Source organism: Aethalodelphis obliquidens, unplaced genomic scaffold, assembly GCF_003676395.1.
Source record: "Aethalodelphis obliquidens isolate GAN/ISIS:26980383/991018 unplaced genomic scaffold, ASM367639v1 scaffold43, whole genome shotgun sequence".
NCBI lineage: Eukaryota > Metazoa > Chordata > Mammalia > Artiodactyla > Delphinidae > Aethalodelphis > Aethalodelphis obliquidens.
In genome coordinates this window covers 12299187-12322951 of record NW_020837987.1, presented here as the reverse complement: position 1 = coordinate 12322951, position 23765 = coordinate 12299187, and the positions used below count along the sequence as shown (strand labels likewise).

At 58.3% G+C, this 23765-nt stretch overlaps 1 protein-coding gene across 5 annotated transcripts in view; it reads left to right on the top strand.

The window, feature by feature from the left end:
- Positions 1-15: 15 nt before the first annotated feature.
- Positions 16-23765, top strand: part of STRN4 (striatin 4) — a 28905-nt gene continuing 5155 nt past the window's right edge. For 3 of the 5 annotated variants that reach the window (XR_003427442.1, XR_003427441.1, XM_027079941.1), the window contains exons 1-16: positions 16-377; positions 7153-7256; positions 7753-7826; positions 8773-8851; positions 10699-10896; positions 12899-13040; positions 16588-16747; positions 17334-17447; positions 17786-17901; positions 19741-19916; positions 20022-20069; positions 20431-20552; positions 21741-21911; positions 22065-22205; positions 22658-22756; positions 22936-23022. Coding sequence is in view for 1 of the 5 variants with exons in the window: in XM_027079941.1 (XP_026935742.1) it covers positions 96-377; positions 7153-7256; positions 7753-7826; positions 8773-8851; positions 10699-10896; positions 12899-13040; positions 16588-16747; positions 17334-17447; positions 17786-17901; positions 19741-19916; positions 20022-20069; positions 20431-20552; positions 21741-21911; positions 22065-22205; positions 22658-22756; positions 22936-23022 (2113 nt within the window). In the remaining 4 variants the exon portion in view is untranslated. Of the gene's footprint in view, positions 378-7152; positions 7257-7475; positions 7493-7752; positions 7827-8772; positions 8852-10698; positions 10897-12898; positions 13041-16587; positions 16748-17333; positions 17448-17785; positions 17902-19740; positions 19917-20021; positions 20070-20430; positions 20553-21740; positions 21912-22064; positions 22206-22657; positions 22757-22935; positions 23023-23765 lie in introns of those variants that run through there. The other 2 variants (XR_003427443.1, XR_003427444.1) reach the window with 2 other exon arrangements.

Sequence of the window (23765 nt, the reverse complement as noted above, 5' to 3'; positions counted from 1 at the left end):
CCCCCGGCCCCCACCAAGCGCGCGCGCGAGACTGTTGGCGCGGCCGCGCAGGCGCGCGAGGCACAGCGGGCGCGCGGGCCGGCCCCGGGGCCTCCATGATGGAGGAGCGAGCGGCCGCCGCGGTCGCCGCCGCTGCCTCCTCCTGCCGCCCGCTCGGCTCCGGCGCGGGCCCCGGCCCGACGGGGGCGGCCCCGGTTTCTGCCCCCGCCCCCGGTCCCGGCCCGGCTGCTAAGGGAGGCGGCGGTGGAGGGAGCCCCGGCCCCACGGCGGGACCGGAGCCCCTGAGCCTGCCCGGGATCCTACACTTTATCCAGCACGAGTGGGCGCGCTTCGAAGCGGAGAAGGCCCGCTGGGAGGCCGAGCGCGCCGAGTTGCAGGTGAGTACCGCCCCGGGACCCCCGACCCCCCGCCCGGCCCGGGCCGGCCCGGCCTCACCCGCCGCCGCCGCCGCCGCCATCTTGGAGCAATGGCCGCCGGGACGGCCGGGGGGGCGGGTAGGGGACCGCGACCGGCCCCGAGACGGAGTGAGGGGCCGTCCGAGGGGGATCCTAAGGGCACCCGGGCAGGTGGAGGCGGGAGGGGGGCCCAGGGCCGGGAGGGCCCGACCGCGGCCGCCGAGAGAAGGGGCGCAGGGGAGCAGAACCGGCTGTAAGTGGGAGTGGGAGTGAACGGACCGGCAGAAGGGTTCCTGAGAGAGTGGCCTCGGGGCCCCGAGGGGACCCCAAGAGAACTCAGCAAAGGGTGATGAGAGAGGATGGAGGAGTCTTGTATGCGAGTGAGCAAAAAGCTCTAAGGGTGCCGAGGGACTCCCACTCCGTCCCCGACCAGGTGCGCGTTGGAGGTGGAGCCCGCTGGGCCCCGGGTGGGAGAGAGGGGGAGTCGGGGGAACTTGGGATCCGTTGGGGGCGAGAGCGGGTCGGGGCGGGTAACCCGGGTGAGTCGGAAGAGGAAGTCAGGGAGCTCGGGACGGGTGTGTTTCGGAGCGTTTGGACAGGAGGGACTGAAAGACGGCTGTGTTGAGGACTCGGGGGATGAGAGCAAGGTGTCGGGGGGGGGGTCCCCGATGAAGATGTGTGCCCTCCCCTCTGAGGAGGAAACTTTGAGGAGCCCTGGCAGGCGTGGCTTCGGAGGGCACGGGAGGGGGTCCCTGGGTCGGAAGCACGGACGGGGCCAGGACGTGCCCCAAGAACCTGTGTTGGAAGAGCCTGAGAGCCGAAACTCTTTGGGGGTGTGGAGGAGTGGGGATCCCCGCCCTGAGATGGGAAGTGTGTAGGAAGTCGGATGGAGAACCCCGAACTGGAGTGGGGGAGGGTCAAACATGTCCAGCTGTGGAGATGGGAGGCGGGATGGAGAATGTGAGGAGGAATCCGGGGGACCTGAGGGATGGCAGGGGGCGCATTTTGTAGAGCAGGAAGGCAGCCAGAGGAAGCATCTCAGAAGGATCCTGGGGGGAGGTGTTTGTGGAAGTTTCTGGGAAAGGACCCTATGGTTTGTCGAGTAGCTTGGGGGAGGGATGTGCCCTCGGATGATGATTGGAAGAGGCTGAGGCTGGACTGGGTTTTGTGACCTTGAGAAGTGTGGGTCGATTGGCAGAGTGTCATGAGCCTGGGTATCAAGAGTTGTGAGGATTTGAAGGGTCCCTGGGCTGGGGCGTTATTAGCAGAAGTCAGTACCTGCTTCTAGCAGCTCGCCTTTCCCCTTCCGATTTGCTATTTCCTATCTAGTTGAGGTGGGGACCCAAGTAAATACCGGCTTAGAATTTTGTCTTTAGGATGAATAAAGAGAGCATCCCGCAATTCTCCCACCCCAATAGGGATCTTAGCTGTGTGGTGGCAGAGGCTTGGGGTTGGGGTGGGAGAGAAATCCTTATGTAAGTACCCCTTGCTTTGGTGTCCCATGGTGTCCCATCTCTACTTACAGAACTCTTCCCCAGGGTACATCTTATTAGATCTTCTCAGTATCCCGTTATGGAGGCAGAGCCAATGGCATTGCCCTCACTTAGCAATCATGATAGCAGCTGCTGTTTGTTGAGCACATATTATGTGCCAGGCACTGTATTAGGCACTTCAGATACATGGTATCATTTAATCCTTGCAACATTCTGGGAGGGTAAGTGATATTATTCCTCCTCCACCACCACCCCCTTTTTTTTTTAATAATCAGAAGAGGAAATGGAGGCATTGAGAAGGTCAGTGATTTATCTGGGGTCACAGCCTGTGGGTGGCAGGGGTGGTCTGTGGGCTTTCAAGCCCATGTATTATACCTCTCTGACGCCCAGGACAGATGAGAAGCCTGTTCCAAGGAAACCCAGTGGCCTCCCCAGGATCATCCGGCACTCGTAACAGACCAGTGTACCCTACAGCACTCACCACCCCGCTTCCTCATCTTTGAGACAAACAAAAGAAAAGATGTGTCTGTTCCCGCATTTGGTGGTCCTTCTTGGCGTTTGAGAGGAAGTTGTGGATAGCACCCAGTTAGGCTCTCCTTTGTCTAGGCTCCAGCATTTCTTACTTTGTACGTTTATTTTCTTTTGTTCTGTTACATTAGTAAAAATTCAAAGATCTCAGAAGCGTCAGAGTGTATAGATGTGAATACGCGCGTGCGCGCGCAAGTGAAAAGGGAAAGTCCCCCCCAACTGTTATTGCTCTGAAAGTAATTCACCTCTGTGTGTAATATATGAGATCATACTACATGTATCATTCGGTGACTTTTTTATCCCACATACTCATGTGTCTTTGTGTTCCTTTCATATCAGCAGAGAGAGGTCTTATTATTTTTGAAAACTCCATTCCACCGGTGTCTGTACCGTAGCTCATTTAGTTTGAGCCCTTTTGCTGAACTTTTAGGTTGCTTCCCATTTCTGCCTGTGGGAAATGGCTGCAGTGAATGTCCCTGTGTTCCCCTGTGAGTATACAGCAGAATAGATGGGTGGAATGGTAGAATAGATGTGTTTATAAAGGGGTGATTAGCTGTGCCAAGTCGCCCCACGTTTACACTCCCAGCAGCAGCACCCCTTTTTATACACTTCTGCTCGAGCCCTTATCACTTAGGGAAGTGTGACTTCTCCTGTGAGATCCTTTAAGGCCTGGACTGCGTCAGATTTTTCTGATAAACTCTGAATACCTTTTCTCCAAGTAGCTGCGTGCAGCTGCTCCTGGCACAGCACCCACGTGCAGTCAGCATGTGGGGAGCGGCAGAAAAGGCAGCCTCTCGTGAGGTCCTGCCAGGAGGCGCCCGAAGATGGGAGCAAGGAGGTGGCATCGACGTGGTCTGATAGTAAGCAGGACTTTGCCAGGTAGGGGAATTCCCAGAAGGAGGTGGTGTGGTTTCTGCTCTTCAGAAACTTCCAGGCTAATAGAGAAGGCTGGTTTGTGCAGGAGGTTACAGAGAACTGTACACACTGACGCAGTTGAGTCTTTGATTGCGTGGCTCTGCCCACGATCTCTGGTACTTCTGCAAAGGGGAGCAAGCTCTTTGAGGAAGAGAGGAACCTTGGGGGTGGGGCCTGAACTGGACATTCATATAGGAGCAGCTGGTGGAGAAGGTATGGAGCTGGCCCGTCTCTACTGCCAGCCTCACAAGGGGCTCTGGTGGATCCATGGGGACTCAACCCTGCCAGGGGCCCCCAGACCCTGGGGAGGACGAGTGGAGTGCAGGAGATGCAGGGCCAGATGGGACTGAGCTGGGATGGGGAGCGGGCTGGGACAGAAAGGTTGGGGTACAGAGAGTCATCAGCGGCCCCTCGGAGGACTGAGATGCTCAGGCCCCTCCGGAAGCTTTTTCCATGCCGCCTGGGTGGAAAGGGAACAGCCGGAGGAGAGGCGGCAGCCCTGTCTCAGAGTGGCAGTGGGTGGATGTGGTGGGTAGAAAACTTCCAGATCCCAGCCTTACCTGCCAACAGATCAGACAGCCGCGGCTGCTGGTGTTTGCGGGGTGGGAGGGACTGGCCACCAGCACTTCCCCTCTCCGTGGTATTCCACCAACTCGGGACACTTCAGCCACATGTTTCTGGTTCTCTTTTTTACCTTTTTTGCCAGAGGAACTGGGAAGAGGCCCACAGAGCAAAGTGAGATTATTTTTGACCGCGGCATATGGCATGCAGGATCTTAGTTCCCCGATCGATCAGGGATCAAACACGTGTCCCATGCAGTGGAAGCGCAGAGTCCTAATCACTGGACTGCCAGGGAAGTCCCCCAGAGTGAGATTCTTGCATCATCATTAGGAGAAGGGAAATCAGGGCTTGCTATGGGGCAAGGGGGGTGCGGGAGGCTGAGCAGGTGTGAGGTCTGACCCTGCTTTCTGCCCCTCGACTCCACTTTCTTCCCCCGCAGGTGAGGGCCACCTCCTTATTAACTTAAATCCACTCGTTGCCCCCCTGCCTGATCCTAATCTGGGCCCCTGTCATTTCTCCCTGGGATTGCTTCCTTCTGTGACTGGTCTCTCGGCCTTTAGCTTTGCCCTCCCCTCGCCCCCTGCAGCTATCATTTCTCCACATTCTAGCTTGCGGAATTACCTTTGTAAGATGTAAATCTGATTATATCTCTTCTCTGCTTAAAAAACCCTTCCGTAGCTTCCCCTGTGCTCTTAGGATGAATTTCAGACTTGCTCACATGGTCTGCGATCCTTTGTCAGGCCTGCAGGCTTCTCTGATTTTCCTCACTAACCCTTTTACACATTCGGATGCAGGCATACTGGCCTTTGTAGAGTTCCTTAAGCCCACCTTGCCACCCTTATCTCTGGCCCCTGGCCGACTGCTAATCAGCCTTCAGGTCTTAGCTGAACTGTCACTTCTTCACTCCAGAAGTGGGTTGGGTGTCCCTCCCATAACCGCCTCTGCTCCCTCCCTGGGGTCCTAGTCATATCCTGTGTTAGTTGTGGCTGCTCTTGTCTGTCGCCTGAGCCAGACTGAGGGCTCTGCGGGGACAGGAGGCACTCGTCTTCTCCATTCCTTCTCCAGCACCTCACATAGAACCTGGCCCGTCACAGGCGGTCACCAGTGTCAGATACTGAATGCATGTGGGCTCAGCAGGCCGCCCAGGCACTGGGAAACAGAAGCTCATGGACGGAAGCCCAGAAGGGTGAGGGTACAGGGAGGCCGTGACCCCGGGCTTGTATTTGGTGATCGACCTTTTCTTCTCTACCGCTCCCCCACCTTCTAACAACTCATGGACAGAGTAGACCTCAGGGTGACTGAGAAGGTATACAAAGGACAGAAATTCAAACTTCCAAGACATTGATCACGTATGAGTCCGCCTGTCTGGCCTTAGGTGTTTATGTACGTATATGTTGATTTAAAGTGTAGAAAAAAAAAAAGTATTGGGGGGAGTCCCTTTCTCTCAATGGACAGGTGAGGTTTCTTTTCCATAGCGTACCTGTGACGTGTATTTATTTGTTCGTTGTTTTTCCCACATCCTCCTCTAAAATATAAACCTCGTGTTGTTCAGTGCTGTGTCCTCTGTCCACAACTGTATCTGATACATAGTTGGGACTCAATAAATATTTGTGGAGTGAGTAAATGAATGAATGATACTTTTGTCATACACTAGTATACATATATGCCTTTTTATTTCTTCAAAAGGCAGTCTACCATTGCAGTTATGCCTGTGGGGTAAATTCCTTAGAAGTGGAACTGCTAGGACGAAAGGCATGTGCATTTCACACGTTTGTGGATATAGCCAGATTGCCCGCCCGGAAGGGTTTGTCAGTTCATGGCGCCACCAGTGGTGTCTGAGTGTGCCTGTTTCCCTGGCCCCCGGCGCACATTTGGTTCTCTACTAACCTGTGGGAGAGACCTGGTCCCTGGAGCAGGACGGGTGATAGGAGGCCTGTGGGCACAGGGCTGTGCTGTGCTCCAAGTGCTGGGGGCAGATAGGTCAGGGTCCTTTGAGCCGCAAGGCGAGGAAGAGGCGTGTTCATGGGCGTCTGAGAGGCCGCCAACAATGGACAGTCCTTGAACGCGAGGCTTTGGGAACGTTCACCACCTGGAAAAGGTGTCTGGGGCGACTGGGGGCTTCTGGGGGAGCTGCTGAAGTTCTTCAGTAAGCATTTGATGCGTGAGGATTGGCTTCAGGAAGATGCAGCTGCCTGTGGGGCAGGAGGCCTGTGAGCCACAGCCAGCTCTGCCCGATGGGCCTTAGGTCTCAGAGGGATCCTAGCTCTCTCAAAGAACTGGGCCCATTTCAAGACTCTAGAAGAACAGACAGGGAGAATAAAAATAATAAGAGGTAGGGGCTGGCATTTGTTAGCCTTTCTTCTGTGCCAGGCTTTGGACTGAGAAGAACTTAACACGTGAGGGGAAACAGAGCCTCAGAGAGGGCCAGTGACCTGCCTAAGATCATGCAGCGAGTAAGTGGCCGAGCCAAGCCTGGAGCTCAGGCGGTCCTAGCCTGGAACAGAGGAGCCTTGGGGAGAAGCCAGGGAGGAGCCCTGCGCTCAGGGCTTTGGCACTGGGCTTCCGGAACCTGGTCAGGGGCCAAGATCCTGCCTCGAAGGCCGTTGACCCGGTGTCTCCAAAAGACCTATTGACAGACCAGAGCAGACTGGGGCAGCCCATGCCAGCGGCCAGCGCGAAGTGGTTGGCAGGGGCCCTGGGCCGTGGCTGTGGCCCGTCTCCCTCACCCTGGGCAGACTCCAGTGGAAAGGTTGGTCCCCACCGTGGGGGTCGGGTGGGGAAGCTTTCGCGCTGCAGCGGGAGCTGAGCCGAGCCGCCCACTCTTGTCCCTAAACGCCAGAAGTAGCTTCCCACGCCTCCCAGAGCCAGATGCTCTGGTAGGAGTAGTGGCACACCACCTCCACCAGCAACCTTAGGGACAGCACCTGCCTGAGTGGGGAGAGGAGGCGCCCAGGGCTGTTAATACCTCCCTGGCCACCTCCTCCCCAGAGGTGGGGACCAAGTTAGGCCCAGGCTGTCCCTATTTAATTTCAGGGGTCAAGGGCTTCTCTTCAGTTGTTTCATTGCGGGTGACATGGAGACAGATCCAGCCGCCCTTTCACTGCTCCATGGAACCCTGGCTCAGGGTCTTCACGCCTGAAGAAGTGGCTGCTGTGTGTTGCTGTGGGGGCAGGGCTGGAGCTGATTGTCCCTGAGTGAGTGACACATGTCAGTGAGCCTGAGCCCTGCTGCCTTCCTGTCTCCCTCTCGCCCCACCGCAGGCTCAGGTGGCCTTCCTCCAGGGAGAAAGGAAGGGGCAAGAGAATCTCAAGACAGACCTGGTGCGGCGGATCAAGATGTTAGAATATGCACTGAAGCAGGAAAGGTGAGCCCAGCTGTCCCCTGTCCTGCCTTCAGGGATCAAGCCTTTGGGGTCAAGCGTTCTCTTCCCCATCACCCAGTCCTGCATGGTTCCAGGAGAGGGCGACAGAACAGGAAATAGTGGGTGGGATTCGGGGTAAACAACTGATAACAGTATTCATAATGGTGGTGGCCCGCTGCATGCCAAACACCATATATTCATTGTCTCATTTATCCCTTCCAGTGGCCTAATGGGTACAGGTGAGGCTTCCGGAGGGTGAGGACTTCTTCAAGGACTCTGGAGCTGGGATAGCAACCCAGTTTGCCTGACTCCAAAGAGTGGGCTCTTCACAGTGCCATCCGTGATGCCTCCTCCGCCCGGGCTGCTTCATAATCGGGCAGCTCAGCTTCAGAGGGAGGAGAGCTGATTAGAGAGGATCTGGGATCTGGGATTCCTGAGGTGGGGGCTGGCCCTGTCTACTCTTCCGCGTCTCTCACTGGTTATTCGCTTGATCTTTTAGGGCCAAATATCATAAATTGAAATTCGGGACAGACCTGAACCAGGGGGAGAAGAAACCAGAACTGTCGGAACAAGGTACCCACCCCCGATCCTCCCCTCTTGCCCCCTCCCAACAAAACCGAATGTGACAGAGGAAAGCTGAGATGGGCCATGTCTCTCTCACTGTGCTCCACAGAAAGCAGGCTCGGCCGGGGTGGGGAGGGGTTGGGTCTCAGTGTCCCTCCCCCGTAGGCTGCTCTGCCAGGTCCTGTGCTGGGCGATCGGGGCAGTGGGGACAGGGGGTGAAGAAGGCTGGGAGTCCTGCCTGCTGTCCCTGTGTGAGGTAGACAGACACACAAGGCCCGACCGTCTGCGCTCCTGGAAGGAGGCATCAGTTCATCGTCAGGGAAGTAGGGAAGGCACTCCAGGCAGAGGGAGGAGTGTAGTGGAGCACGGAGACCTGAAAGAGTGGTGTGTTCACGGGGTCGGGGCCTTCGAGGCCAGGCTGACAGTGATCATTGTTCTTCACGTCAGACTCCTCCAACCAGAGTGTGAGTTCCACCAGGGCAGGGGTTTTTGTCGACTGATGTAGTCCAGGCACCTAGCCGGGCACATAGTAGATGCCCGATAAATATTTGATGAATAAAACAAACATTGTCTCACTTAATCCTCAACAATCCCAAGAGATAGGTGCTGAGATTATTAACTTCGTTTCTCAGAAGAGGAAACTGAGGCTCAGGTAAACTAACCTGCTCAAGGCCACACAGCCGGGAAGCGGCAGAGCCAGGCTGGGACGCGGTCGAGTCTGCCCGTTCACTCAGAACTGAGCCCATTTCCCGTGTGGGAAAATAACATAAGTAGAGTCTGAGGATAGTCTGGGAATGGTTGGGGAAGTGACCGAGAGACTAGAGAGGAGGAGCACAGGGGCAGAGGGAGGCTTCAGACGCTCTCAGGAAGGGGCTCCAAGGACGATGGAGGAGGTGATGGGTGTGTGGTGGTGCCCTGACCAAGACAGCCCACCTCCCTTCTCTCCACCCTCCAGTCTCCAATGGCCCGGTGGAGTCGGTCACCCTGGAGAACAGCCCGCTGGTGTGGAAAGAGGGGCGGCAGCTTCTCCGACAGTGAGTGTGTGGAGGGCAGGGTGGAGGCTGGGGGGCGAGAACACATGTTTGGCTTGGGAGATAAGCCCGAAGACTCCACAGTCCTTCCTGTCCCCCTGGGGACCCTGAGCTGTCAGGATCCCTGCTGGCCACAGCTGTCACCCCGTCGGGGAGAGCAAGGGAAGACTCCCTGCAGGAGGCACGTGTGGAAAGCGACCCCAAGTGCCTCTGTGCCTTGGGTAATGTTAAATTGTTTTTTATTAAAGAGATGTGTGTGTTTTAGAAAACTAGGGAAACATAGGGAAACAGAAAGAAAAGGATAAAAATCACTCATAATTCCACCACCCAAGGAATTTCATGCCCCTGTAAACATTTTGGCACATATGCTTTCTCTTCCGTGGATATGTATTTGTGCCTGTGTGTGTGTGTGTGTGTGTGTGTGTGTGTGTGTGTGTGTTTTATAAAAGCCGGGGCTCCCCCTTTGCAGTGTTTCATAATGCATTGCTTTTGCTAAGCGTTGTGAACATCTTCCCACTAAATTACTTACGTTGCATCATTTCAAGACCTATATAGTAGTCTGTCACGTGGATAATCATGACTTCCTATGGCCAGTCTCTTCTTGTGTATTTCGTTGAAGGTGTTTTTTTCAGTAGACAGTGTGACAAACACCAGGAAGTTATTTGTCCATATCCTTGATTTCCTTAAGCTGAATATCTGGGAGTGCAATTGCTAGCTTAAAGGGTGTGCAAACAGTGACAACAGAAAGATCATCACAGGAGACGCTTGCCAGGGACCTGTTATGAGCCTGACACCACGCTAAACGCTTTGCACCCAAGGATTCCTCACATAAACCCCCGTGTAGTGTAACTGCTAGCATTCCCCTCATTTTCACAGATGAAAAAACCAAGGGGCAGAGACGGTATCTGTTTATGGAAGGTCACAGCTAATCAGCAGAGGGTCTGAGGTGTGATCTCGGGCAGCCTGTCCCCAGAGCCCAACTCCTTCCGCACCACACTTTCCTGCCCCTCCACTGGTGGGGAGGGGAAGCGTCGGACACACACAGGCACCCGAGATGAGATAGCAGGCCAGACAGCAGGCTGAGGCCGGCGCTGTCTGATGTTCCCAAAGGGACAGGCTCAGGCTCAACAGAAGAGGCTCTGGAGGCGCCTCCTGAGGGCCAGCATGGGACTCTTTGTCTCCAGTCCTTTGAAGCCACAGATATTTTCAGCGTTTAGACCAGTCCCAGCTGGCTTCAGTTCTCGTAATTGCAGAGTGATAAATGCTCATTCATAGAAGTGAGTAGAGTAAATGCCAGAAGTTCCTATTAATATCCCCAGTCTCGCTCTCCAGAGGTCACTGCTCTTAAGTTTAGTGTGTTTCTCTCTAGGCCTAGCGAGGGGTGTGATAAAATGTGTGTGTGTGTGTGGTCTATACTTACATGCACATTCTTTTTTTCCCACAAACACTTGAATTGTAAGGAACACCTAACTTACAGTTTTTGTTGCGCTGTTCATCATGGCCTCTTTCCTTGGCACTCTGCTCTGTTTATCTTGTGCATAGTGTCCCAGCAGTCATTTGCTCCCACAGTCCTCAGCAGCGGACGTGTAGTTTGGCCTCTGCGTTTTGGTTCACCCATATGTGCGGTGTCTCCGCGAGCATCTGTGACAGCACAGTGCCCGTGTAGAAAGGCTTCCACTGGAAATAGTCTCAAAGGGGAAATGGTAAGGTCAGGGGTATGCTTCTTTGAAATTTTGATGTATAGTCTGAAGTTGCTCCTCCAAAAAGCCTGGCCTAATTTGCATCGGCCCCCCGCAGCGTATGAAGAAGCCACAAGGCTCCTGACCCGCCCTGGTTCTGCCTCCCCGCAGGTACCTGGAAGAGGTGGGCTACACCGATACCATCCTGGACATGCGGTCCAAGCGCGTGCGCTCTTTACTGGGCCGCTCGTTGGAGCTCAACGGGGCCATGGAGCCCAGCGAAGGGGGCCCCAGGGCCACGCCGGGCCCCGGGGGACTCGGCGGCGGCGAGTCGCTGCTGGTGAAACAGATCGAGGAGCAGATCAAGAGGTGAGCCCTTGGGTCTGGCGGGTGCATCCCTGTGTGCCTTCTGCATCCTGAGGAAGTCCGCCATGCTCTGGGGGCCGCTTCCTTCCTGGAGTGTATCGTGGGCTCCTCTGTCCCTTCCTTGTGCGGTGTCCAGGCTCTGTCTTGGGTTCCCCTGGGTTCCCCTCCCCTGGCGTTGCCTTGCTGCTGTTGTGCATCACAGCTCCCGCTGGCCCGGCCCCGCCGAGGCTCAGGCCTGTGTGCTCCCCAGGAAACACCGAGCCCCTGCTGAAGGCAGCCCCTGGGCCGCATGCCAGGACCGGGGGGTGAGGGGGGCACAACATGCGGTCTCCGCCCCCAGGGAGCTCTCATTCGTTCATTCTCTCATCAGTAATTGTAATTTGTCAAAATAAATAACTTAATGGGTGGTGACGTGAGGTGCTATGTAAAAGGCAGTGAGAAAGAGTGATGGGAGAAGTAGTACTGCTTCGGATGGGGTGACATTTGGGAAGAGAACTGCGTGGAGTGGAGGCTAAGCCACCCAAGCAGCTGGAATGAGAATGTTCTAGGCAGAGGGAACAGCAAGTGTAAAGGTTCCGGGATGGGAAGGGCCTGGAACGTTCGGGAGCAGCCACAGAGGCTGGTGTGGCTGCAGTGGCGTGAGCACGTGGGGGCTGTGGTCTGCGGTGCGCTGAGATCTCAGGAGTCAGATCAGAAGGAGCTTGGAGGCTGGGGTTGTGGGAAGCCAGTGGTTTCGAGCAGGGGTGTGACATCATCTGATATACTTGGTCTGCTTGGAGACGGAGAGGCTGACGGAGGGTCGGGCTGGGAGCCGGGAGGCCGGGTAGGAGATTCCTGCAGATGTCCAGGTAAGAAATGATGGACATCAGTAGTGGAGGGGTGAGAAGGGGTCCGCTTCTCGGTGGGTTTTTAGGCTGAGCCGACACTATTTAAAGGACTGCCTGTGGGGGGAGAGGAAAAGAAATTAGGGGTGACTGAAGGGTGTGGTCTGAGAGCTGGGAGCAGTGCTGACCCAGATGGAGGAGACAAAGGGTGGGAGGGCTTCAAGGGGGCCGTTCAGGACGAGTGGAGTTTGAGGTGCCTGTTTGACCCCCAGCACGAGGGGTGGGGGCGCTTGACTCCTAAACGTACCTCCAGTTCACCAGCACACGGGTGGGTTTGGAAGCCACGGGACTCGGCGGTCACTGAGGCAGAGGGTGTCGATGGTGCCGAGAGGAGGTCCGAGGACCGAGCCCTGGGGGCGGTCCAGCAGAGGAGGCCAGGCCGAGGCAGCTAGTGAGCGGGAGGAGAGCCTGGGCGCAGCGTCCCGGCGGAGTGGCAGCCATCCACCCGGGCAGTTGACAAGAACTCTCTGGGGCATCAGTCCAGTGGCAGAAAAGGAGGCTGTTGGCATTTATCTGAACTTCAAATTCTGCCCTCCTTTCTGCCCTGGAGTCAGGTTTGGAAAATAACCTCCTTCACTAAAACTTGTCATCCCGACGGAGCCGTTAAACAGCGGGCCGGGGTGGACAGGGGAGCGCCGTCTGTCAGTGGGGAGAGTGCAGGCTGTGAGGGGCCCGAGTGGCCGTGGAGTGGCCGGTTCCTCTTTCTCGCTGGGTCTGTCCCCGCCACTCACCTGCTCTGTGCTCGCCGTTGGAGCGGCCGTGGGAACGGGAGCTGCTGAGTCAGTGGCGCTTGGTTGTCCAGCTCTCCTTCTGACTCAGCATATGCCAGGGCCATGCCGTCAGGGTTGGGGGCTAGTCTGGGACTCAGGGAGGGTCAGAGCTCAGTGCGGGGTTGGGCCTGGTCTGTGGTCCCAGTGAGGGTTCCAGCTGGGGTGTGTCAGGCAGAGGCTGGGCTTGAAGCCCTGCGTGTGATCAGAGTCAAGGTTCCTCTGGGGTCAGGGTGGGCTTGGCACTCCTGAGAGCCGGGTCCAGGCTCTGGCCCCCGAGCCTCGGCGCTCTCCCATCTGAGCTTTGTCGCCTGGCAAGACTAATGCCCCCTCTGCCCCCCGTGTCGTGGGCAGGAATGCGGCCGGCAAAGACGGCAAAGAGCGCTTGGGTGGCTCAGTGCTGGAGCAGATTCCCTTCCTGCAGAGCTGCGAGGATGAGGACAGCGATGAGGACGATGAGCTGGACAGCGTGCAGCACAAGAAGCAGCGCGTGAAGGTGAGCACGGGAGCTCAAGGGGTGCCCCTCCCCCTTTCTGCAAGGGGGCCCTTGCTGTGTGTGCAGAGCAGAGCGCCTCTGTGAGTGCTCTGGGGCTGCCTCTGAGGACTGGTCTGTGTCCTGATCATGTCGCTTCCCTGGGTCCCCATCTCCTGTCCCGCCGTGCCATTGCCTCAGGTACCTTGGGAGGTGCCTAGGTCTGTTCTATCAGGGCCGGCCCCTTCTCCACCTGCACTTCCGTCATTCTCTCCATCCTCCTTCCTTGGGCTCAGATGTTCCCGAGAGGCCTTTCCTGAGTCTCCAGGTTAGGCCAGCTCTGAGACACCCTCTCTTCTGTGCTCTCCTTCTGGCCAGCCTGGCCACAGTCGGACTTAGAAATGTTTTGGTGTGACTCTGCCTCTGTCTCCTGCAGTAGATTGTGCGCTCCACAAGGCAGGGACTGTGCGAGTCTTTTACTGTTCCCTCCCCAGCACCCTGAGGGAATGTGGCCAGGCCCAGGGCTCAGCCTGGAGCCAGGTCGGGGGACTCCAGGGGGGACTTCATAGGATGTGAGTGTCCAGTCTGCTGTTGGTGGCAGGACCGAGGCCCAGGGACACTGCCCGCAAGGTAGAGTCCACGTCTCAGCTTGGCCTGGAGATACAGCTCCCACCGCATTTCCCCCCACTCCTTAACTGCCAGAGCCCCATGCTCCCGCCATCCTGACGGTGCCGTCCTTACACGGGGCCGGCTCTCATCTGTCCAGTAGACATCCATGTGGGCCTCCACGGGCCAAGCTCTGTGCTGGCCGTGAGAACATGGAGACGCCGAGGTCCGGTCCCGGCGTGGAGGAGCTTGGGGCCAGTGCGGGCTTCTAGGTAGTCACAGGCAGAGGGACGTGCCACAGTGGATGCAGGGACACGTGCCCAGGAAGGGGAGCCTGTGGGAGACGGCCTCAGGGGCTTGCCTTGACCCGGCCTTCCCACCCGAGCTCTAGCCCTCCCTCCTCAGACTCACCTCAGACACCCCCCTCCTCCAGGAATCCTTGTCTGACTCGCCCTTGCTCCCCTTCCCCCCACAGGGTCAGGAGGCTCTTGTGGGCTCCCCCGTCCTGACCGGGACCATTCTGGGTCCTCCCTGTCTGGTGTCAGGTCTGTTCTGGCCTCAGCTCTATGTCCAGTGTCCCCGGCGTGGCTCAGCGCAGGGTCCCGCGCAGGTCAGGCACTCAGTGAACGCACTGAGGGGAGTGGAATGCACAGAGCCGGCACACTGGTACTGGGGTTGCAGGAGAAGCAGGGTGTCACTGAGTCCGGGGTCTCTAAGCTTCTCCCCTGGTCCAGAACGCCTGGTCCCTCCTGCCCCCTGTTGGGATTTTCACTCCTTTTGCAGGTCTCGCCTCAGCCTCCTCTGGGAAACCTTCCCACTCCTCTCCGCTCCTCCCATCAGAAATGATCGCGTATTCCCTTCAGCCTTTGCGTCAGTCACCGCATCTGTCCCACATGCCCTGTCAGGTGGCTCATTATGTAGGGGTCCCATGCTTCCCCAAGCCCTCTGTCTCCACACAGCAGACCTTCAGTGACCAGACCCTGATTCAGAAGACCTGTCCGTGACTCCCAGAGTGGCCGTGGCCTGGCTCTGTAACCGCGGGCGCATGATTCTCTGTCTTGGCTTCAGTCTCAGGGACTAATAGTCCCTGTCGGGCTTCCCTGGTGGCGCAGTGGTTGAGAGTCTGCCTGCCGATGCAGGGGACACGGGTTCGTGCCCCGGTCTGGGAAGATCCCACATGCCGTGGAGCGGCTGCGCCCGTGAGCCATGGCCGCTGAGCCTGCGCGTCCGGAGCCTGTGCTCCGCAACGGGAGAGGCCACAGCAGTGAGAGGCCCGCGTACCGCAAAAAAAAAAAAAAAAAAAAATTAGTACCTGTCTCTGGTTTGTGGAATTAGTTAAAATGAGTTCATGCGTACAAAGCCCTTGGCTGCACGGTGGCTGCCAGGCCAGGTGCTCGGCGGCAGCAGTATTAGCAGTGCTTGGCAGGGGCCTGGCACTAACAGTCCCAGGCAGGACTGATGGCAGGATGTAACTGCATAGGGCCCTTCTCGTGGACTGACCCCTGCCATTATCTCTCTGGGCAGGCTGTCTGAACCTTGACCCTGGGTCTTCTCCCAGGACGGAAGAGGAAGGCACTCACGTCCCATCCCCCTCCTCCCACACAGGCCAGAGGCTGGCCCTCCACGATGCCTGAGCCTGAGCATAGCTGCTCCAAATTCATACCCTCCAGACCCAGCTCAGGATGCTGAGCCTCTGGGAGGAGGGGCATCAGCCTTGCCCTCGAGGAATTCACAGTCTGACTGAGGCTGGGCCCAGGCAGGGAACACTTAGGAGGGAGAAGCCTTCCTGGAAGAGGTGGTGTTCGGAACCAGTGGTCTCCGAAGCACTTAAAGCAGAACTCGGATTCAAAACTGTATTTGAAAATTCTGAAACTCCCTTAAGCCATTTAAGTGCAGCCTTTGAAGTGCCAAGTACACAGCTCCCGGCTGGCACTTTATGTGAAACACGGTGATGCTTACGCCACAAGAGGGTGAAGAAGCATACGCAAGATGCCACTTCGTGAGGCTGCATCTCGGAGGTGTCCGTGTGGGGAGACAGGTGTGGTGCTGCTCCTAAGTTCACAAGCCTGGGGTTTGGTCCACGCTTGTGAATTGAGGAGAACAGGATGATTTGGTTCTTGCTCCTGGTTAAGACCGACTGTGGGAAATAGCAAACTTAGTGTTCACTCGCCCAGCGTTCTTTCTCAAAATGGAGGAATTGGGGTGTTTTCTCTCATTCTAAAAGTAGCTCCTGCTTGTTATGTAAGAAAACAAAAATTCAGCCAGTGTAGAAAATTATAAGGAAGACTCGGAGAACCTCAGGTAACCTCGCACCCCAGAGCCGTCTTAGTGTATAAGGAATGGCTTGAGCTGGTGACCTGGGCAAGGGGCTTCACTCTGCTCGGTCTCAGTTTTCCTTATCTGTAATATGGGGATAGTAATTACAATAGTAATTATTCATGGGGCTGTGAAATCATATATGTGAAGCTTATTCAGTGCACTGAGTAACCCAGAGAGGCTGGCCCAGTAAGTGTTCATTATTATTACTATTGTACCCGTGGATCTGTTCTCACTTTGATTGAGTGCCTCCTTCCACTCACACCCATAGAAACACATATATCTTCCCTCGCCCCCGAAACAGGCTGTCATATTATCCGACGTTTTTTCATGAGAAGTACTGTGCTGGGGGGCGGGGCATGGGGGAGCAGGAACAGCCTGAGTGAAGGCCAGGAGGGGGGCCCTGTGTGGGGATCACTGCTGGAGGCAGCAGGAGCGGAAGGGGTCTCCAGAGCCAGGCTGGGGGAGCAGCTCCTCCAGTGAGGAGCAGCCCTGAGTGCTCCCAGCAGGGGGAGCACGGCATCAAAGTGTGGGGCTGGGGCGGACCCTGCGGGCCGTGGCCAGGAGCCTTGGTTTCTCTGTTCCTGGAGACTGGGTGGGCTTGGGCCCATGCAGGAGCCCCTGACCCCTGGTTGTCTCCATGTCCCAGCTGCCATCCAAGGCCCTGGTTCCTGAAATGGAGGATGAAGACGAGGAAGATGACTCAGAGGATGCCATCAACGAATTTGATTTCCTGGGCTCAGGAGAGGACGGAGAGGGCTCTCCAGACCCCCGGCGATGCGCCGGAGAGGGGACCCACCATGAACTGGGTGAGTTGGGGGTTTTCTGGCCCACCTTCCTCACTGCAGGCACACACAGCCGCCTGCAGCTGCTTCCTGCCCCAGGGTCTCCACCGGACGGATACACTTCCTGAGAGGAGGGTGGCCAAGGAGAGCGGGAGGCCTGCACCACGATGGCCAGGCCTTCACTCCTTCCCTGGAAAACCCCTGTGGGGACACAGGCAGGCCCGGCTCTTCCTGCAGCAGGGCCTCCAGTCCTCCACTCGAGCAGCCAGTTGTTGGCGGACCTCGGAGGGGGCGGGGTGGACAGGATGCAGACCCGGAGTGGAGAAGGCAGACGGGGCAGTGCAGCTGCTGCTTCCTGTCCTGTGACTCCCGGCTGCGCGGCCCTCGGGGGTCATGTAGGATGGCTGGGGACTGAGGCCCCAGCAAGGGCAGCCCACTGAGGGTCCCATCTCAGTCTGTCTCCTCTGCCTGTCCGCCATCCCCACCCGGAGCCCAGGGCTTTCCGGTCTCCCCACAGCTGCAGGAGAGCTCTCGGTGGTGGGGAAGGCATCGCCTGCACGTGGCTGAGTGAACCAGTCAGTAACTCCTGCCCTGTGCCTTGTCCCTGCAGAAACCCGGCGGGTCAAACTCCAGGGAATTTTGGCCGACCTTCGGGATGTGGATGGGCTGCCACCCAAAGTGACCGGCCCACCTCCCGGCACACCCCAGCCCCGGCCCCACGAAGGTAAGAGGCCCCTCCACCCTGGCCTAGTCCTGAGGGCCCACGGCAGAGGGAGGCTGCAGAGCTAAGCCCAGGGCTTCTGTGTCCTCAGGGTCGAGGCCCAGCCTCTAGTCTGCAGCCTCCCTGTCCCAAAAGTTCGTCTGTCTGTCTCTGTCTCCCTCTCTTTTTGTCTGTCCTGCCCTGTCTGTCTGTCTCTCCCTGTCTCTTTCTTTCCAGCTGTGATTCTTGATCTTGTCCTCTTCCTGTCTCTCTTTCTCACTCCTTATCTCTCTCTCTGCCTCTCTGTCTTTCTCTCTTTCTCCTTGCCCCTCTCTGCACCCTCCCTCCCCTCCCCCTACCAGGTTCCTTTGGCTTCTCCTCAGACGTTTTCATCATGGACACTATCGGGGGCGGGGAGGTGAGCCTGGGGGACTTGGCAGATCTCACCGTCACCAACGACAACGACCTCAGCTGTGATGTAAGTTTTCAGGGTGCCCACCCCCCACAGGCCCCCACGGGGCGTCGGTCGACGCAGTGCCGGGACTGGCTGAGCTCTGACCGTGTGCCCGACCTGTGCCCAGCCCCTCACACACGAGGACGATGTGAGCTCATTCGCCAGCTCCCTGTTTCACAGAGGTGCCGACACAGACAGGCGGTGGGACTTGACTGGGGTCACCGAGGTTTCTGGCCTAAAAGGCTCTGGCGCCTATGTTTCAATCATGCTGCCAGGCTCCTTCTCCCGGCGCTGCTCCCTCGCACCCTGGGCTTCCGTGCACCTCAAGTCCAGGACCCACCGCAGACAGGAGGCAAGGGTGAAGGGGGTGCTGAGTCAAAATACAGCATTAGAGGAAGGGGGCTTTGGGCTGGCGGCAATTCGGGTAAGAAAGTCTGCGCAGGAGGTGAGAATTGAGCTGACTTTGGAAGGGAAGGTGACTTTAAGCCACAAAACAAAAAATCAGGACGATCTGGTATGTTGGGCTGGAATGAAGGGAGACCTTAGGGCCAGTGTCCTGAGATCTGTGGCCGGGCCTCTGGCTATCTGGGCATCTCTGAAACGGGCGTGTGTGAGCAAGTTCCTGTAGCAGGACATTTACCACAGCTTCTAGCAAGATTTCAAGTGATCCCAGCAAGGGTAGGACACTGCTGTGGGGTGTTGGGAAGCGAGACTGGAGCGGAGGGTTTGAGCAGGGAGCACGCTGCAGGGCTCCTCTGCTCTCCCCGAGGTGAGACCCATCCCCATGGGGCAGCGTGCATGGGAGGGGGTAGACCCTCCGGCCTAAACCTCTGTGGCAGAAGTGGTGACCTTGGGGGACAGAGCCCAGATGAAGGGGTTCATCAGGGGTACACCTCATCTTGGGGCAGGGCACTGAGGCTTGACTGACAATCTGCTCGTCTCCTTTCCCGAGTGGCCCTCCCCAGGTACCCCACCTGGAGAGCGACACCATCGTCCGCCAGGACCTGTGGGGTGTCTCTGGGACTCTCCCTCAGAGGCTTATTGATTCGGCTTCCCAGTCTCTCCCCACTGTGTGCTTGTCCCCATCTCCACTCCGCAGCGTCTGGTCTGCCTCACGTCTCCCTGGGAGACTTCCCTCAGGACCTCTTCACCTCTCTCTCTACAGGCACTCTTGTCTTCCCGAGTCGAGCCCCCCCACGGGGCGGCCGGAAGAAGCTGTGTCATTTCCTTGCTGTAAACCCTTCTGTGGCTCCCCTGTTGCTTGGGATGAGCTGCACATTCCTGAGCGTGGGCCACTATTGTGGCTCTGGCCAGCCCTCCTGGCCTCATCTCCTGCCGCTCTCTCCCTTGCTTTCTGCATCCCAGCCCTCCTCTCAGGCTCAGGATCCGCCCTTGCTGCCTCTGCCTCAGGGACTTTGCACATGCAGTTTCCATCCTCTGTCCCCTCCCCTTATCTGGCTACATCCTGATGGCTTGTCAGTTCCTCAGGAAAGCCTTACTGACCCCCCACAGAGGAGGACAGGCTGCCCCATACCTCCTCTCAGTGCATTTGTAATTCATGGCACTGCTCGCAGTTCATAATCCTCTGCGCTGTGGAGACGATCTGATTGTCTCCCCCAGGCTCCCTCTGCATGGTGAGATCCCCAGGGTTTGGGCTCCCCTTTGCCTCCCCAGAAGCCAGCCCAGGCCCTGCACACTGCAGGCACTTGCTGAGTGAGTGAGGGGACACTGCGGGCAAGGAGGAAGTGGGAGAGGGCCGGGCTGGAGGCCAGTCTGTGAGGTGCCCCGTGTGGGGCTGGGGGTTGGTGTCTGCGGGACAGCTGAGATGGACGAGCAGACACTGAGGCAGCTCCCCCACCCCAGCTGTCTGACAGCAAGGATGCCTTTAAGAAGACCTGGAACCCCAAATTCACCCTCCGCTCCCACTACGACGGCATCCGCTCCCTGGCTTTCCATCACAGCCAGTCGGCTTTGCTCACTGCTTCCGAGGACGGCACGCTCAAGCTCTGGAACCTGCAGAAGGCGGTCACGGCCAAGAGGTGAGAGCAGCGGCCCAGGGGGGGGGGGGGGGGGAGGGCACCTGGGCGCCGGGACAGGGTGATGAGGGGCTCCCAGCGACATCCAGCTCCTCTGTCTCCCCCCAGGAATGCTGCGCTAGACGTGGAACCTATCCATGCTTTCCGGGCTCACAGGTAGGGAAGTGCCCCCAAAGGCAGCCTGGCCCTTGGCCCACGCACTGCTGTCCTGGGGGCTGAGGCAGGGTGGCAGGAGGGCTTGGAGTCCCGTGACCCTCTGCACACGCCCCACCTTGTTCCTGGTGCTCTGCAGACTTTCAGTGCCCCCGTAGCTGCTTCTCAGCACAGCCTTCGGAGGAGGAAACAGACACGGGGACTGGGACAGGCACCTTGCCTGGATGGTACCACCAGAGGTCCAGATGCTGGATTCCTTTTTGCCAGCCTTGAAAAATGCTAGTGGAGCACTTCAGGGTCCCGTGGGGGAGGGGGAGCCTGGAGTTTTTCATCTCCCCGCTTCACCCAACTTGGTATCCTCCAGGGGCCCCGTGTTGGCAGTAGCCATGGGCAGCCACAGTGAATACTGTTACAGCGGTGGGGCAGATGCCCGCATCCATAGCTGGAAGATTCCAGACCTCAACATGGACCCGTACGACGGTTACGGTGAGGACAGCTCCCTCCTCTGCCTTCCTTTCCCCCACCCACCTGCCACCGGGGCCTCTTGGTTCCCGCAGCCCCCAGGCTTCACACTGGGTACTGGGGGTCGGCATTGCCAAGGGCTCCCGGTCTGGTGAAGCACGGGCCAGGGCGATTCAGCACGTGCCCGAGGGTGGGACAAGAAGAGGCAGCAGCGGGGGCGGTGGGGGAGCGTTTCGCAGAGGAGCTGATTGGGGTTGAGCTTTGGGGCCGGGGACCAGCCTGGGCGAAGGCGTGGTGGGCCTTGGCAGCCCTCTGTGCTCAGCTCTGCCCACGTCTGCGTGGTCAAGCGGAGGGAGCCAGCGACGAGCAGGTAGAGCAGGTGAGACGGAGACTCTAGCTGGGCCAGGCTGTAGGGAGTTTGGCTGTATCCTTGGGCCACCTTTAAGATTAAGTGGAGAAGTGACCAGACTGTCAACATCTGTTCCGTGTCCCTGCCCTCTGACGCCTCTTCTGATAACCCTTTTGATCGCACACGTGGCTCCGTACAACAGGCTGTCATGGCAGAGCTTAGAGGTCTGTGTCTCCTCTCAGAGAATGTATACTGTTTTCTGAAGAATGGTCTCACCCTTTCAGAGGTCAGGGGTCAGTCCCAGGCAGTATCTGCTCTAGGCTAAGCAAGTTGTCACACGTCGGCTGTCAGCAGGACCCAGCCAGAGCACCCTGTGTGGACTCGAGTGACCAGGGAGGCAATGGTGGGAACGACCAGAGGGTTTTGGAGAGACCGGACAAGGCCGTGCTCTTGGGCAGAAAACACCGCAGGGACCGAGGGTGGGGCTGACCCACAGGGGCCAGGCTGCAAAGGGTCCCAGGGCCACAGAGCCACCCTTGTCCCTCATCCCCTTAACTAAGTCCTAAAAGGTATCTCGAGCAGCGGCTTTGTGCCAGGCACTATCGCGGGCCTGCGGGGACAGCAGGGAACAAGGAAATCCCCACCTTCTGGAGCTTCCACTCTGCGGCGCCTTCAGGGCCCTGAAAGCTTCACAGAACAGCTAGCGGTCAGAGCAGGCGTGAGGATTTGGAGACGAAGCCAGACGAAAGGGCAGCTCGAGCTCAGTGCCTGCGTCTCGGCAGAACTGGTGCTCCAGGGCTGTCGCGGCTGGGGCCGGGGCCGGCGGCCCTGACGCAGCCCTTCTCTCCCTCTGGCGGGTCCAGACCCGAGCGTGTTGAGCCACGTCCTGGAGGGCCACAGGGATGCAGTGTGGGGCCTGGCCTTCAGTCCCACCTCCCAGCGCCTGGCCTCCTGCTCTGCCGACGGCACCGTCCGCATCTGGGACCCCAGCAGCAGCAGCCCAACCTGCCTCTGTACCTTCCCCACAGCGAGCGGTGAGTGGGGGGGACATGGGGGCATGCGGGACCCTGGCAGGTGGCACAGGAGCCGTACAGACGGAGGCCCCCAGAGGAGGGTCGCCTCCTGTCCCCCCGTGCCCAGGGAAGAGCAGGGCCGTTAGGCAGCCTTCTCTCCCCCTCCGCCTTCAGATCATGGGACCCCCACCTCAGTGGCCTTCACCAGCACCGAGCCTGCCCACATTGTGGCCTCCTTCCGCTCTGGCGACACCGTCCTGTATGACCTGGAGGCTGGCAGTGCCCTCCTCACACTGGACTCCCGGGGAAACAGCGGTAAGGGAGGCCCCAGGAATGCCTCCAGGGCCCCAGTTTCTCCTGTGGCTTTGGTGACCTGCTGCCCAGTCAACGGAAAGTGGCTACCCTGCCCCCTTGGGGGTTCTGAGAGGGACGGAGATCAGGTCCCGGTCACTGCCATTATGGACGGCACAGTGTGCTCAGGAGGGCTGACTGGAGAGACATCACGAGGGACTCGCCCACGGGCCACTTGGTGGAGCAGAAGGACCGTCTTCGTGTTTGTCATCCCTCCTGCTCGCCCCGAGGCCATGCAGTGTCCATTGCACAGATGAAGCACGGGGCCCAGGAGGGAGCGGCCGGAGTGCCCGGCCCTGCTCGCTGTCTAAGCAGAGGATGGGCATGGGATGGTGGTTCTCCTCTTATCTTTGTCCCGGTCTCCCTGATGGCCTCCCACCCTTGACCTCTTCCCTCTCCCTCGTTTTCCCTGTCAGGCCCAACCCAGATCAACCAGGTGGCGAGTCATCCGAGCCAGCCCCTCACCATCACCGCCCACGACGACAGAGGCATCCGCTTCCTGGACAACCGGACAGGTGAGGCCCCACCTTCCTGGCCCCCCTTCACGTGTGCTCAGGGGGAGCAGGGGTCGACCAGGCTCAGATGGCAGACCTCCTGGTGTCCACGTTGAAGGCTGTGTCCCTTCTAGCCCCTTCACCTTCCCAGGCAAGGCGCAGAGTGGAAAGTAACCTGCTGCCCACCTCTCTCCCTTCAGGGAGATCCGTGCACTCCATGGTTGCCCACCTGGATGCAGTCACCTGCCTAGCCGTGGACCCCAATGGCGTATTCCTGATGTCAGGAAGTAAGTCGGGAGCCTCCTGGCTCCTAAGGAGTGAGGGCGTGTGCCTTTCCTGGCAGGCTGGGGAGAGGAAGAGGAAGAGACCCAGGCTCTGGTCCCGAGGGAGTACTCCGGGGGCTCCCTGAGGGTGGGGAGCTGGTGGGAGTGCTGTCCGAGCAGGGGCCTGGAGCCCCTCCGTGGCTGGAATGGGGACAGCAAAGCACTGTGCACCGGAGCCCACTGTAGGCCCTCTCCCACATCATCTCATTGGATTTGAATGAGGTTGGTACTGTTATTCCCACTCCACGGATGTGGTGACTGGGGCTAGAGAAGTCATTTCACTTGGTCACAGCCCACAGGGTTGCAGGAATTGAAGTTCAGGTTTATCTGACTCTCGGTCCCCACGAGAAATTTTAGCATTTGGTGCACCTGCTGTCTGTGGATAAAGGCACTGAGCCCCAGTGAGTGTGGAGCTGCACCTCAACGGGATGGGCTGGGACTTGGGTGGATGGAGAAGGGGCTGAAGCTCCCCAGGGGGTGAAGGGTGTGCGCTGGCGGTTACAGAGGCCTGACCAGACCGAGCCTGCCCCGGGGTGTCAGCAAGCGAGTGCACACACAGGCGTGAGCAGTGGCAGTGGAGGGCGGGGGTGGCCCAGGACGGTGCTACAGCTGTCTCCAGGGAGGACGCCGGTTGAGGGAACAGTCAGTGAGATCAGGCCCAGGCAAAAATTCAGTACAGGGCCCAGGTCCCCCCACTGCAGCCCACC